Below are 13,169 nucleotides of genomic sequence, written 5' to 3' on the forward strand. Positions count from 1 at the left end.
CGTAGGTGTGAATGTGAGTGTGAATGGTTGTCCGTCTCTATGTGTTGGCCCTGTGATGGACTGGTGACCTGTCCAGGGTGAACCCTGCCTCTCGCCCGAAGGCAGCTGGGATAGGCTCCACCCCCCCTCCTGTGACCCTGCATTGTAACAGGATAAGAGGTAGAAAATGGATGGATGGATGGATCATGTACAAAGACGAGGAGCAAGACTACTAACATGGCATTAATTTAACACACAAAGTTTGCATGACAAAATACTGTATATTATTTAACATTTTCACGTCTACACCAATCTGTATAATTAGTGCAGAGTTCCTCCTGTCCAGGTGTAAGTCCCAGCTTTTGAATAAGAGGCCCAGACGATGGACAAATCTGGCATGTTTTGACTTTAAGGTCCTGGTTGGTCCCAGCTTTCTATTCAAAGTAATGCACTTTTTTGGGGGGGGGGGGATTAGGATTCACTGAACAGATCTATAAATATAATTTTTTTGGACTTTGCTTACTTTTATATTCATTTGCTACTTGTGTTCAAGTTGTCACTGATGGGGTTTTAAGGGGAATTTACCAAGTTAGGCCCACTAAAAGTATATATTTTTTTACACTGACAAGCTCAGATTGTTATTATAATCCAAAATTTAGCAGAAAAGGGAAACTGATGCATAAGCTGGACTTTCCCCTCTTGAAACAGCAGTTTACATTAGGAAAAGGTGTGAATAATTTGCTCTTATCTTCGACTGTCGTCTTCCAAGACAAAATGATAATTTCAGACCTGAGGGTGACAAGGTGCAGAGTATTGATATGATCTTAGCATCCATATGTAGCAGAACTGGCCACCACTTCAGCATGTCCATACAAACAGTTCAATTCTCAAGAGATTTCAGGGGGAGACGTCTACCTGAGCGGGGATTGGACGCAGACTACAACAAACACGACGGGAGTTTTATTTCTTCTTTTCCATTATATTATTTGATAACTATGATAATGATCTGAGCCATTCAGTTAAAGAAAAAAAAAAACACTTTTAGGGGTCACAATTTGACAGTAGCCGGTGGCCCCATTATAGCATGCTCTGAGGATGCAGACAACTCTGCCCTTTCTCCATACTGGAGTAGCAGTAGTTTCAAAATTGGTTACTTTCACCATTCACTTAAACTAAAAAAGTTGAAAGAATCGGGTCCAGGTTGAAGTTGCTTTTTAAGATGTCTGCTTGTTTTGTGTTGTTTCCTTTCGTGCTGCAACTGAGCAACCAAACAATTCCACCAGCTTTTTGGCAATGAGGTATCTTTATAAAAACATAAACAGGTTAGATATGCCTATTTTAACTTTTATTGAATTATAAATTGCTCTGCAAATAATTTTGCGAGTACAAATAGCCTCCAGCCTTCCTCACTTTGAGTTACAAAGGGTTTTTTTTTGGGGGGGGGGGGGGGGGAATGAATTGGAGTGTGTAACAAAATGTTCCCATTAAACCTTTTATATCAAATGAACAGGAAAGGGGTTTTCTTCTCTGTTGAGTTTTCTCAAAAGTATTGTTAATCAAAATGGCTACTCTTTAGATTGACATACTTCCTGCAAATACTCTTTGTGCATTCCATCTCTGATCAGGGTGGCCCTTTCACATTGCACATAATTTCCACTACTTCGACTACTGTGACTACAACTGCCACTTCTACTACAAATACAACTACTACAAATAGTAATAATAATAGTGATACTAATAATGATAGGTGAATGTGACAGATGTCACTGATGTAAATTGAGCAAAATAGAACAAAATATATTGAAGCGCATGTACATTTGTTAGGTCAAGAAGTGGAATTGTATTTGTATTTATACAGTGTTTTGTAAAGCATGTTTCTGTAAGTATTTTTTTATGTTTTCCCAGTGCTTCTGTTTTCTCCTATCCCTTTGCTTCAGTATTCTCAGATGTTTTGGCACATGTAATGCTCAGTCTTGCATAAACATTGAGCATCATTTCCACAATGAGGTATTTGATCTTAATCCAAATAGACAATTAGCTAGGGATGTCATAACATGCCACCCACCATGTCCCTGTCACAACTGTGCTGTGAGGAGATGATGACAATGGAAATGATCCACTTCAATTAGCACGCCTCCTGCTGTCTGGCATCAATGATGGCAGGCATTGTTGGGGTTGTCATGTGTGTCAACATGGACTGTGAAATAATAATGTTACCCACAGCTGACCTAAGTCAAATACTTTGTTTTTTCTTTATTTGAGCTGCTGATTTTTTTATTCTAAATCTACTGGCCAAACTAATAACTGGGGATGGTGTCACATCTAATAAGCTTAGTGGCTTGAGCACTCATTACCTCACAACACAAGTAAAAGTCTTCTTGTTTCCCAACAATAATGATAGAGATCGGCCTGTAATCTACCACCCAACCCTCATACCCATGGCCACCCCACTCCTAACTTCCAAAAAAGATATTTGATTATGCACTACACACTATTATATACTGCATATAATCATACTATGTGTAGACAGATACTGTATTATGTGTTCATCTATGTACAGTATATCTGTATATGTCATATCGATGTCACTAGTTCCTTTAATGTCTGTCAGGTCATTTTAGTCAGATCTACTCTCACCTTATTAACAGTGATTTTGAAACATGTGTTACTTAGCACATTCACACAGTTCTGTGTTGCGTCTCTCCTTCCTGCTCTGTTTGCAGCAGCTGCGTATGATCAGTTTATATTCCTCACATTTTTTTAAAGGTTATAATTTGTTCCTCTTGAATGAAACACTTTTCTAGTGGCAATGTTGCGCACACAAAAACAGTTGAGAAATTTGATTTAGTGAATGTAGTTTGATCCTACTCTGTAGAACAGGCCCTTGATGTACACTTTTCATGTTACGTTTGTGAAGATTTTTCCAATTGACGCTTTCAGTATATAGAGGGGACAGTGATGCAGGATGGATGTGAGGAATTTCATATTCATTCAGTAAAACAAACAGAGGCTGGGAACTAAAACAAAAAAATCAAAGCAAAAATCAACAAGAAGAGCACGAAGGGATAAACAAGATTAGTGAACGATCATAAGTGAAGAAACAAAATAAACAGCTGATCCAAGAATGACTGGTACAAAAAAAACTCCCCCAATGAGACACAAGGAACAGGGCTGCAGCTCAAGAAGACTGATGAACAGATGACACATACTCACTCAGTAAAGGAGGGGAAACAGACAAGGACATGAACACAGCAGGCACAAGAGGGTAGTGATTTTCAAAATAAAACAAACTGAATAGAAACACTGAAACGAAGAGAAAAGGATGAAAAAACAACCAAAAACCCACAAACCAAAAACTCTAGACGAAACAATAGTTCCAGAACTCAGCATATGATACCAAACTGAAAATAAACAGTGGAAATGAGACTGTGTCATTAATCTGGTCCAGTGTGGCTCTTCTGGATCAGCAGTGGGAATCTCTGTCCTGCAACTTGCTCCATCACACGCTCCACCATACTTGACAGTAACAGCAAAAGGAGGTCAGTATGCCTCTGGGGAATTATTTATTTTCACATCAGCCAACAGCTGCAGGCCAGTACTGCACTTTGGATGATGAACACAGTACAGTACAGTCCACATTCACTACTCAGTGAATCAATGAGTAGAACACACTTTTTTTTTATTATATTACAATCAAGAATGAATGGCTGGCTTTTGATTCTATCCAAGAATAGCAAGCGTAATGAGCATTGAGCATAGTGATTGCAACATTTTTAATGAGAGGGAACCTCAGTGCTACACAGCCTACTGGCTATATATTATAAACAGAAACCTGCTTACTGGCACAGTCCAGACGGCTCACAATGCAAATAAAAAGACATCAACTGTATCATAGCAGGCACTAGCTGTGTGGAAGCTTTGCAGCCAGTGATAGCTCAATAGGACAAAATTCAACACCATTTTCAACTAGCCTTGTTGAAATTTTTTCATGAACTATAAATCACAAGCGACAGGAGCATGTTGGAAAGCTAGCACTTCATTAACAATGTGCTGTTAAACTGGTTAATAGGAAAACTTTGGGAAAAATAGTGTAGGACCAAAAATTTATTTGATATTTACTGTAATTGTCTTTTCAAGAGGGAACAGGGCACCTCCGTCTACATTAGCAATTTTGTTTTTCTACAAGGAAATGCCCATTCATTCATTGCGCAAAAGCAGAGGATCCAGTGCACCCAGTGAAACAAACCCTCCGAAATCTGATCTACTTTTAAGTACAATATAAATAAATATTACAATATTTGGTGTTTGGTGGTTGATTGAGTCGATTCTAATCCCTGTGTAAGTAATGGAGAAGACATGTGCAGTAATGTTGTGGTATTGTGGCAGTGGTGTGGTGATTGTGAGGCAATACATTTTCCATCACTTTTAATATAAAATAAAAGTCCTAATATACACTTGCAAAAAGGTGTACACAGTTCTAACCACTCAAGCACAAGTCTTCCTATATGGAGTCTCCTTGTTCTCCCTGTTCCTGTGAGGGTTCTCTCCTGGTACTCCAGCTTCCTCCCACAGTCCAAAGACATCAAGAGGGGACGAGGCTGATTGAATACTCTAAATTGACTGTAGGTGTGACTGTGAGGCTGAAGGCTGTTGGGCTAGGCTCCACCCCCCCCCCCCCCCCCCCATGACCCTTTAAAGGATAAGCAGTAGAAAATGGATGGTGGATGATATCCTAACCTAAGAGAGGGGTAAAAATGTGCTTACCACATTTTTACCAGCTGTGAGCTTGTTTGGGAAGAAAAATGATTCTATGGTCATTGAGGTTGGAGTTCCTGGTTGTGCTAATGTTACTTTTAACATTACAATCTCCAAGATATGAGTGATAGATTGTTGTCAGTGAACATAGAGTGGAGGAATTTTATGCAACAACTTCAACAACTGTGACCTGGTTTAATTAAAAACATAATTTTGTCTGAAGTCTTTTGCGTGTTTTTCCCTCATGGACCTATCAGCACACCTGGAATACTTCCAAACAGCCATCATTTTTGGTCTATTGTTCTTTGACTTCCTTCTCTAAAACTTTTGAATAATCCCCTTAAGTACCAGTGATAAGAGAATTATCCACAATGCCCCTTTCCCTGCCAATTAAAAAGCTCTCCTCCCATCCTGCATGAGATTTCTCATCACATTTCACGGGAGGGTGAGCGCGAAGCAAGAAACATAAACATGCATAATGAAATGTCCTTTCTATGGAGGGGCCAATGGACGTGCTTTATTTCTCATTATTGTCGTAAGAGAGGACGTAGGGGAAAGGGCCACTTTGTCTACCTGCTCTCATGTCCTGACCAGGCCTCCCCCCCCTCCCTCTTGCTCTAAAAAGTGTTTTTCTTCTTTTTGAGTTAAAATGTGTGGCTGTCACACACTGCATTTAACTGCACATTCAAAATACATATATTAAAAAAAACAGGTGGCATTTTCCTGTAGATGACTGTCCTCAGGTTATCTCACACACACACACACACACACACACACACACACACACACACACACACAGAGGAATGTGCACATCCGCAAATTGCTCCTCATCATCTAATTACCATCAGCAAGAGCAACAAAATGAAAGAGACAAGGAAGCTGAGATTGATGTGTCAAGTGCTGGTTTTAATTGGGGTTGAAAAAGAAAGGAGGATAGAGGAAGACCTGCTTTGACCTCCTTTATTACTTTTTCTCTCCTCTTTATTTTTTTGCCTTGTTTCCATTCATTTGAACACCACAACAGATTATCTGTGGCTAGTGAAATTAAGTGTTATAAAAGCTGTTGTTGCTGCAATTTTCTGGTCTTTTACAGTTTGTGAATGGGGGCAGGCAATGGTGTAGTCTAATTTACTGTTGTGAGGACTGTGATTATTCTCATTACCCCCTCCCTCTACCCTCATACACACCTCAGAAAAACATCCAAGGACCCAAAACCCCCACTGTAATTACCAACACATACTGTACATGTACACGTAATAGAGGCCATTTCAAATAACTATGCCATCCACACAGCAGAAGCCCTAAATTGTGATTCCAAATGTCACAACAGTAGTGATCACATCTCAAATGTGCTTATTGAGGGAGGGGAAAGCTGCCAGACTGCTGTTTCATAGAAGTTGACCTTTGCACAGTTTTCTGCCTCAATTCATCCATCCATCCATCCATCCATTGTCTTCCGCTTATTCCTGTTAAGGGTCACGGGGGTGGAGCCTATCCCAGCATCAACGGGCGAGAGGCGGGGTTCACCCTGGACACGTTGCCAGTCCATCGCAGGGCCAACATAAGGAGACAGACAACCATTCACACTCACATTCATACCTACGGTCAATTCAGAGTATTCAATCAGCCAAGTCCTCATTTGCATGTCTTTGGACTGTGGGAGGAAGCCAGAGTATCAGAGAGAACCCACGCAGGCACAGGGAGAACATGCAGACTCCACACAGAAAGACCCCGTGCCCGAGCCGGGACTCAAACCCGGAACCTTCTTGCTGTGGTCAACCACTGCACCACCATGCCTCCTTCCTCAATTCAGTTTTTGTGAAAATAATAAAAACAAAAACAAAAAAACAATCAGCCCATGTGAAAATTTTGTCCCACAACTGTGATGATATGTGTCCTTGCATAGTTTTAAGTGGCTATACTGAAGTTCTGAAGTTTTTGAAAGCTGGGATATACCGTGTAGTCTTGTGTATCACACACACAACACCACTGGCGGCAGGTGAACCCAAACACAGAGGTGACAGAAAAAGCCAAGTTGATGTTGTTTGATAACAAAATAATACAAAAATTAAGGTGTTATATAAAAAACAGTTGGTAATATACTAAAAAAAATCACTGCAGATTTAAACAAATGGTCAAACCGGATGGATTCCCTGAGCAGCAGGGGACCTTTATTCCAAATGAATATCTTGACCACTGATAACTTTGTTAGCTTAAATCTTCCTTTATCCAAATACATTCTTCTCATGGAGTTTGCCATTAAAAGCAAAATTGGAGTAGGCCTGGAATTTGTCACTCATGTCCAGATTGGATTTCTTAAAGGGCGGATTTACCGAAGCTGTTTTAACGACAGTCGGAAAAGTCCTTAATGCCAGTGAAGTCTTGATAACTGTTGTTGCTCAAAGGATGCCAGTCATGGAGAAGGGGACTTAAGGGGTGTGTTGGTTTTTATTAAGACCTCTGCAAAATGGACTTGTACTTATGTTCTGATTGCTGATTGACTGTTTTAATGAGTTTTCTATTTAAAGATGTGAAGATGAACCTTTGACGCTTCTCAGCCCTGCAACAGTTTCTTTCTGACTGACAAACAGCTGCATTTTTCCAGATTAGTTAATGGACTCTGTCATTTTTTGATTCTTTGAGGCGCAACTATGTCATGAGTAGATCCACATTTTCATTAAATTTTCATTTTACAGTGGTGTCATTATACCATTTTAATGAAAATATCGTGGTATTCCGTCCATGTACCTTCCGTTCATTCTATTTTCAATTTTCAAATGCAAATTATAAGACAAAAACCAGGGCATCAAATAGAATGAACGTTACACGGACCATATTCAAACTGACTCAGAAACAGAAACCTCAATGAGATGCATTTTAATGTCAAGTCTAAATCAAGTGTATTCCCATGAGTGGGTGCCCATGTTACTTGTATCACAAGCCCTTTGAACCTCTCAATTTTTGACATGTAAGTTAAACTCTCCATGTAAATTAAGCCGATCATAACAACTTAAAATGGTAGACATAAAAACAGTAAACTCAGATTAAAAGTTGCTGTTGTGCTGAGGGGGCCTGTAAAAAGAAACAGTTAGCACTAGCTGCATTTCCATTACCCCTGATCGTGTCTGCTCCCATACATACGAACTTCCCCTTTGAACAATCACTTGCCGCCTTCGTCTTGATTTTACGAGAATTACGGCTTACACGCTAAACACCATTGTGATGCGGCATGGCTCAGGGGTAGAGTGCCCATCTAGCAACCAAAGGGTCGCTGGTTCAATCCTCAACCCTGGTGACTGTGTCGAAGTGTCCTTGAGCAAGATACTGAACCCATAATTGCTCCTGATGAGTAGGTTGGCGCCTTGCATGGCAGCCTCCACCGTGAGTGTGGATGTGAATGGGTGAATGAGATGACACTGTAAAGCGCTTTGAGCGCCGCTAAGGTTGCTTTTATTTTGCCAAAAACTGTAATGGAAATGCAACTATCAATGATGTGCGGGAACAATCAGAGCCAATAATCAGAACTAAGTCAAAGCTCAGAAAGTTTCAAAACAACAGCAGGAGGCTCAATCCCCCAGCACTGCACTTTATAGTTTTCCACCTGCTGTTGTGTTGGGAGCCTGAGCTATTAGTGAGTCCCTGTACCACCTCATCTGGCTCCCTTCAATGCAGAAGAGCAGCGGCTCTACTTGGAATCCCTCACAGCTGACCAAGCTTCTCACTGTATCTATACGGGACATGCTAGCCAGCCTCCTGAGAAAACCCATTCCATCACCTTCTATCCGTAATCTTGATCTTTTGGTCATCGCTCATATTTTCTTGGGTTACCCATATTAATTGTGTTTTGCCTTTTGCCTGAGCTTTTTTTTTAATCATAGCAGTGAGATCAAGCAAACTAATACCATTCTTGCAGTGCCAATTCTCAACCACTTATTCAACAATGAAACTCAGAGATGCAACAACTCCCTGACTTGATGTAAGAACTCATTCCCTACTTGGAGTGAGCAATGTTTTCCCTGCCTCTCTTTCTTTCAGTGGGATTCCTGGAAAGAAGTGTGGAACCATAATCTTCACAGCTGAGGAGCTCAGTAACTGCCGGGTTAGTATCCAGACATGCTCAAGATTGTATGCACACACGCAAAGTGATGCAAACAGTCCAAAAGGGGTGCTACAGTCTTTGTTCATGGCAGTTACATTATGTTTCAGTGGTGTTATACTTTTGCAGATTTCAAAATTACTTGTTAGCTAAAACATATGATAGAGCAGCTCTATTCAACATCATTGTCCATAGGGCCACATTGTCAGAAGGCTGAGGACCTGGGGCCGGATATTTTCTTGAGCTATGCTTTCGAAATATCTACAAGGCACAACACAATACATTTTCAAAACTTAAATTTCATTGCAAAAGTTGTCAGGTCATTATTTTTTCTAATTGGGTCAATGGCTTGTGTTTCCTTACCAACATAAACAGTGATCTACCTCAAAAGGGAAGGCTTTAAAGGAAAAAAACTACAATAAATAATTTAAAATCAGCCTTTAATAGAGCCAATTTCAACACTTTTTATCAAGCAACATCATAGCTTTTTCTACATCCATATCCCTTGAACAAACACTGAGGAAAGGAGGTTCAATTTCTGTTTAATAGAGAGGAAGCAGGAAAGAACAACGTGACATTCTTCTGAACAGCTCCTGGAAACAAATGAGACCTCAACTGAAGCTTTACATTGAAGTTCAATTTCAAGAGTAATGTTTAACTCTATGGAAGGTATGAAAACAATCTTTTGATGGTCTTCCAGGACATAGCCACCATGCAATTTTGTGCCAACAAGCTGGACAAAAAGGATTTCTTTGGCAAGTCTGACCCTTTCCTGGTTTTCTACCGTAGCAACGAGGATGGGACGTAAGTTTATCTTTGTTTAGTGTGTGTTGAACATCTGCCAGCAGACTTCTCTGTTTGACCAGTCTAAAGGCTTTTTGACCATCAAATATCTGATCTGTACTTAGCAATTTTTTTTTTTTTGAGATATACAATTCAGGATCAAAATTCCTTTGCAGTCTTTTTTGCCTCAGCTGTCTTGTGAGTATATTCAGTTAAAATGTATGTCAAAAGACTGTTTGTACTTTGTGCAAGCTTTGAATCAAAAAAGGGTTGATTTTCTGTCATACCGTTGGCTCAGCGACAACTTCCTCATCAAATTTTAGACTTTTTTAGTCTCGCCATTCTTAACTCCTTGAACTGCCTCTCTCTTTGTGTTTCCAGGTTCACCATCTGTCACAAGACCGAGGTGATCAAGAACAATCTAAATCCTGTTTGGCAGTCATTTACCATCCCTGCTCGAGCGCTTTGTAATGGAGACTATGACAGGTGAGGTGAACAGTCAGACCTACTTATTAGCTTTTATTATCCTAAAGTCACAAGGTGTGTTTGAATATTCTGTTTCGCACAGGAAAGTTCCTAACGGAGTGATATGACTGAACTGCTGAGGAAAGGAGGTCAAATGCTTCATTTATTAGCTCCTTTAGCAGAGGATACACTGGACAATCCTCTCTGAAAGAGAAGGACCCAATGCTATCCCACAATCCTTTGTGGCAGCAACTTTGGAAGAGAAGCACCCCTCAGCCGTTGAGCAAAACAAACATATAACATGATCAGCGGGAGGAATGTGGCTCATCATACATTTTTGACCTACCATTTAAAATGTTTTTCAACTAGTTTGATTAAACAGCACAATAATAACTTTCTTACTACTTAATTTTAACATTGTTCCTGTGAATTAACAGGCTGAAAACACACCCTGCTCTGTCTTTTGAATTTAAGAAGAAATGTAATCAAAACCAGAACAACATGTTTTTCACTTGTCAGTCCAAAACATATTTCAAAAGCTGAAAGTTGAGTTTCCTTGGAGAATTCAGAACTACAGTCAAAATTTGCTGCACACTGCACTCATGGACACTTTTATAAAGGCTTCAGCCACCTCCCTGATCTTTACATTAAATCATCAGGTAAGCAGCAAACATCAAAAGAAGACAGTAAATACGAGAGCTATAAAGGAGGACGGCTTGTGTGTAAATATTAACACGTGATGTTGATTTGCGACCTCTAATTTTTCTTGGTAATTTGTCATTGGAATTGAATCTGGAATCTGGAATTGCAGTCAGCATGATACAGTAGTAATCTGTGATAGTCCCCCTTTACAGTTATTTTTTTCAGAGAGTCAAGCTGTTTATTTTTTAATTAGTTTGTTCAGCACCGATGAAAGACAGAGGAAACCAACCAAACCACTCTAGGACCTACACATAAACAATGTACATCAGGAAGTAGGTAGTGACAGTCCATCGCTCTGGAAAAAGTTTGAGGCCGTCTGCATTTGGGTCCAGTTTTCCCAACAGTCCTGACAAGAGGGAAAACAAGGGTTGGGGGAGGGAGTTTGCTGCAGATTAAGTGTCTGTTGACATGTTTGCTCTTTAAGGAATAAAATTGACCTGTTGCACTCAAGGTGCTGACTGGACAAGACTTTACCATCATTAAGTCTGACAGGATGAGGCAGTTAAGGAAAGTATGGGGGTGGTGGGTTCTGCCCTTACATTGGTAACAGATGGTCTATTTCTATTAAGGTGCACCCTATCAATTTGTGGTGTCAGTGTATGCATGTTTAAAGGGGCCAATGTCAAACTTCAAGTGATTTCACTTTAATGATTAAGTTCAGCACAAATCACATTGGAATCTCTCAGGCTATAGTTTAATCACTTGAACTCATACATGGACTGCAGGTCATCTTCCTCTTAATCCCTTTATATATTTCAGGTTTTGACAGTTTCTTTGCTTTAAGCCCTGATAAAGCTGCAGAGAGTGAACTCTAGTCTGTGGTGGTGAGAATAATGCCAGCAGCCGGCTGTGTTATTAGTCTCAGGCCAGTGCTGGTGTTATTGAGACCAACATGGTGGCAGTTCACACATGAATAGCTCTTGTGGTGATATCTCTTTCTACACCAAAACCGAGCAACTCACTGCTGTTATCACTGGACCACTGTATGACTAAGGATTCCTCTCATATCACAGGTTGACAGATGCAGGATCTCAAAATCCATCCATCCATCTTCTACTACTTATCCAGTTAAGGGTTGCGGTTGCGGGGGGGGGGGGGGGGGGGGGCTGGAGCCTATCCCAGCTGCCTTCAGGCGTGAGGCAGGGTTCACCCTGGACAGGTCGCCAGTCCATCATATGGTCAATTTAGAGTATCCAATTAGCCTCGTCCCCTCTTGATGCCTTTAGACTGTGGGAGGAAGCTGGAGTACCAGAGAGAACCCATGCAGGCACAGGGAGAACATGCAGACTTCATACACAGAAAATCCCATGCTCAAGCTGGGGTTCAAACCCAGAACCTTCTTGCTGTGAGGCAACATTGCTAACCACTGCACCACCGTGCCGCCCGGTCTCAAAATCAAGATGCAAATTGTTCCATTGTACCATGAATCTATACATTTTGCCTTAAAGCTCTCAAAGCAAAACCATGCTGCATTTTTAGCAGAGAGGGGACCTATTATATGTGTTAGGTCTATAGCCCTGTGCAGACATGGTATTAAGATCCATCCTGTTGTGAACTGATCACAAGTGGACACACTTGGCTTTAAAATGTGTCTCCACATGCATCTCCTGTGATCAGATCTAACATTTCTGCTCTGCATGCAAACAAATGCCCACAGTATCTCCATAGTTCTTTTTTTTACAGGCATTTTCAACATGAAAAAAGTAAACTTGTTGCTGCAAAGTGTGAGAGAGAGAGGCACAGCTGGTGATACTTTAACTGTGTTTATTAAGAGAGAAATCCCAATGATACGGACCAGTGATCTCATTTGTAAAACTGCCGATTCACATGATTCACTTGAAAAGGTTGCATACGCAGGAAATGCAGAAGCGCATGCTCACTTTCAGTGATGAAATCAGTTTCAGACAATTCTCCTCGTTTCCTTTTATAATTTATGTGCGCACACTTGGCTCATGGAGGAGCACACAATTTCCTGTCAAGTTTTTTTTTGTAATAAATCTCAAGGTTTACATGGAAAGTTACGTTCAATTGTGCATAGGTTAAAAAAGGAATCCCCTCATCTGTCCCTCAGCATGTTCTTGACAAACGAAACACCAAAGAGTTTTGATGCACTCGGGCTCATTCGTGAAAACACCACTGAAAGTATGATGCTACAACCACCTCCAACGTGGTTTCACATGGTGATCGTCTCTCAGGATGCATTCAGAACACATATGACCCTGCGCACACCTGGTATTAATAGCTTGTGATTGGATTGCTCACAACTGATTTTAATATCAGATGTGCACAGGGCCTGTGTCTGCACCTGTGGTCTCCCATTATTTAACCCTCACAGGGTCATTATCAGTTTTAAGGTGATATTTGAAGTTCTAAGTTTGGATCTGATGGA

The 13,169-nt window shown here is 40.6% G+C and overlaps 1 protein-coding gene across 3 annotated transcripts in view; it reads left to right on the plus strand.

The window, feature by feature from the left end:
* The window catches only part of LOC147267511 (copine-9-like), a 136,948-nt gene that overhangs the window by 94,245 nt on the left and 29,534 nt on the right, over positions 1–13,169 (plus strand). For all 3 annotated transcript variants that reach the window (XM_086198380.1, XM_086198379.1, XM_086198382.1), the window contains 3 exons: positions 8,770–8,833; positions 9,531–9,634; positions 9,995–10,099. In XM_086198380.1, coding sequence (XP_086054506.1) covers positions 8,770–8,833; positions 9,531–9,634; positions 9,995–10,099 — 273 coding nt within the window. The remainder of the gene's footprint in view (positions 1–8,769; positions 8,834–9,530; positions 9,635–9,994; positions 10,100–13,169) is intronic.

Source organism: Aulostomus chinensis, chromosome 3 (assembly GCF_037954235.1).
Source record: "Aulostomus chinensis isolate RoL2024-O1b breed Wild chromosome 3, RoL_Achi_v1.0, whole genome shotgun sequence".
NCBI classification, from domain to species: Eukaryota; Metazoa; Chordata; class Actinopteri; order Syngnathiformes; family Aulostomidae; genus Aulostomus; species Aulostomus chinensis.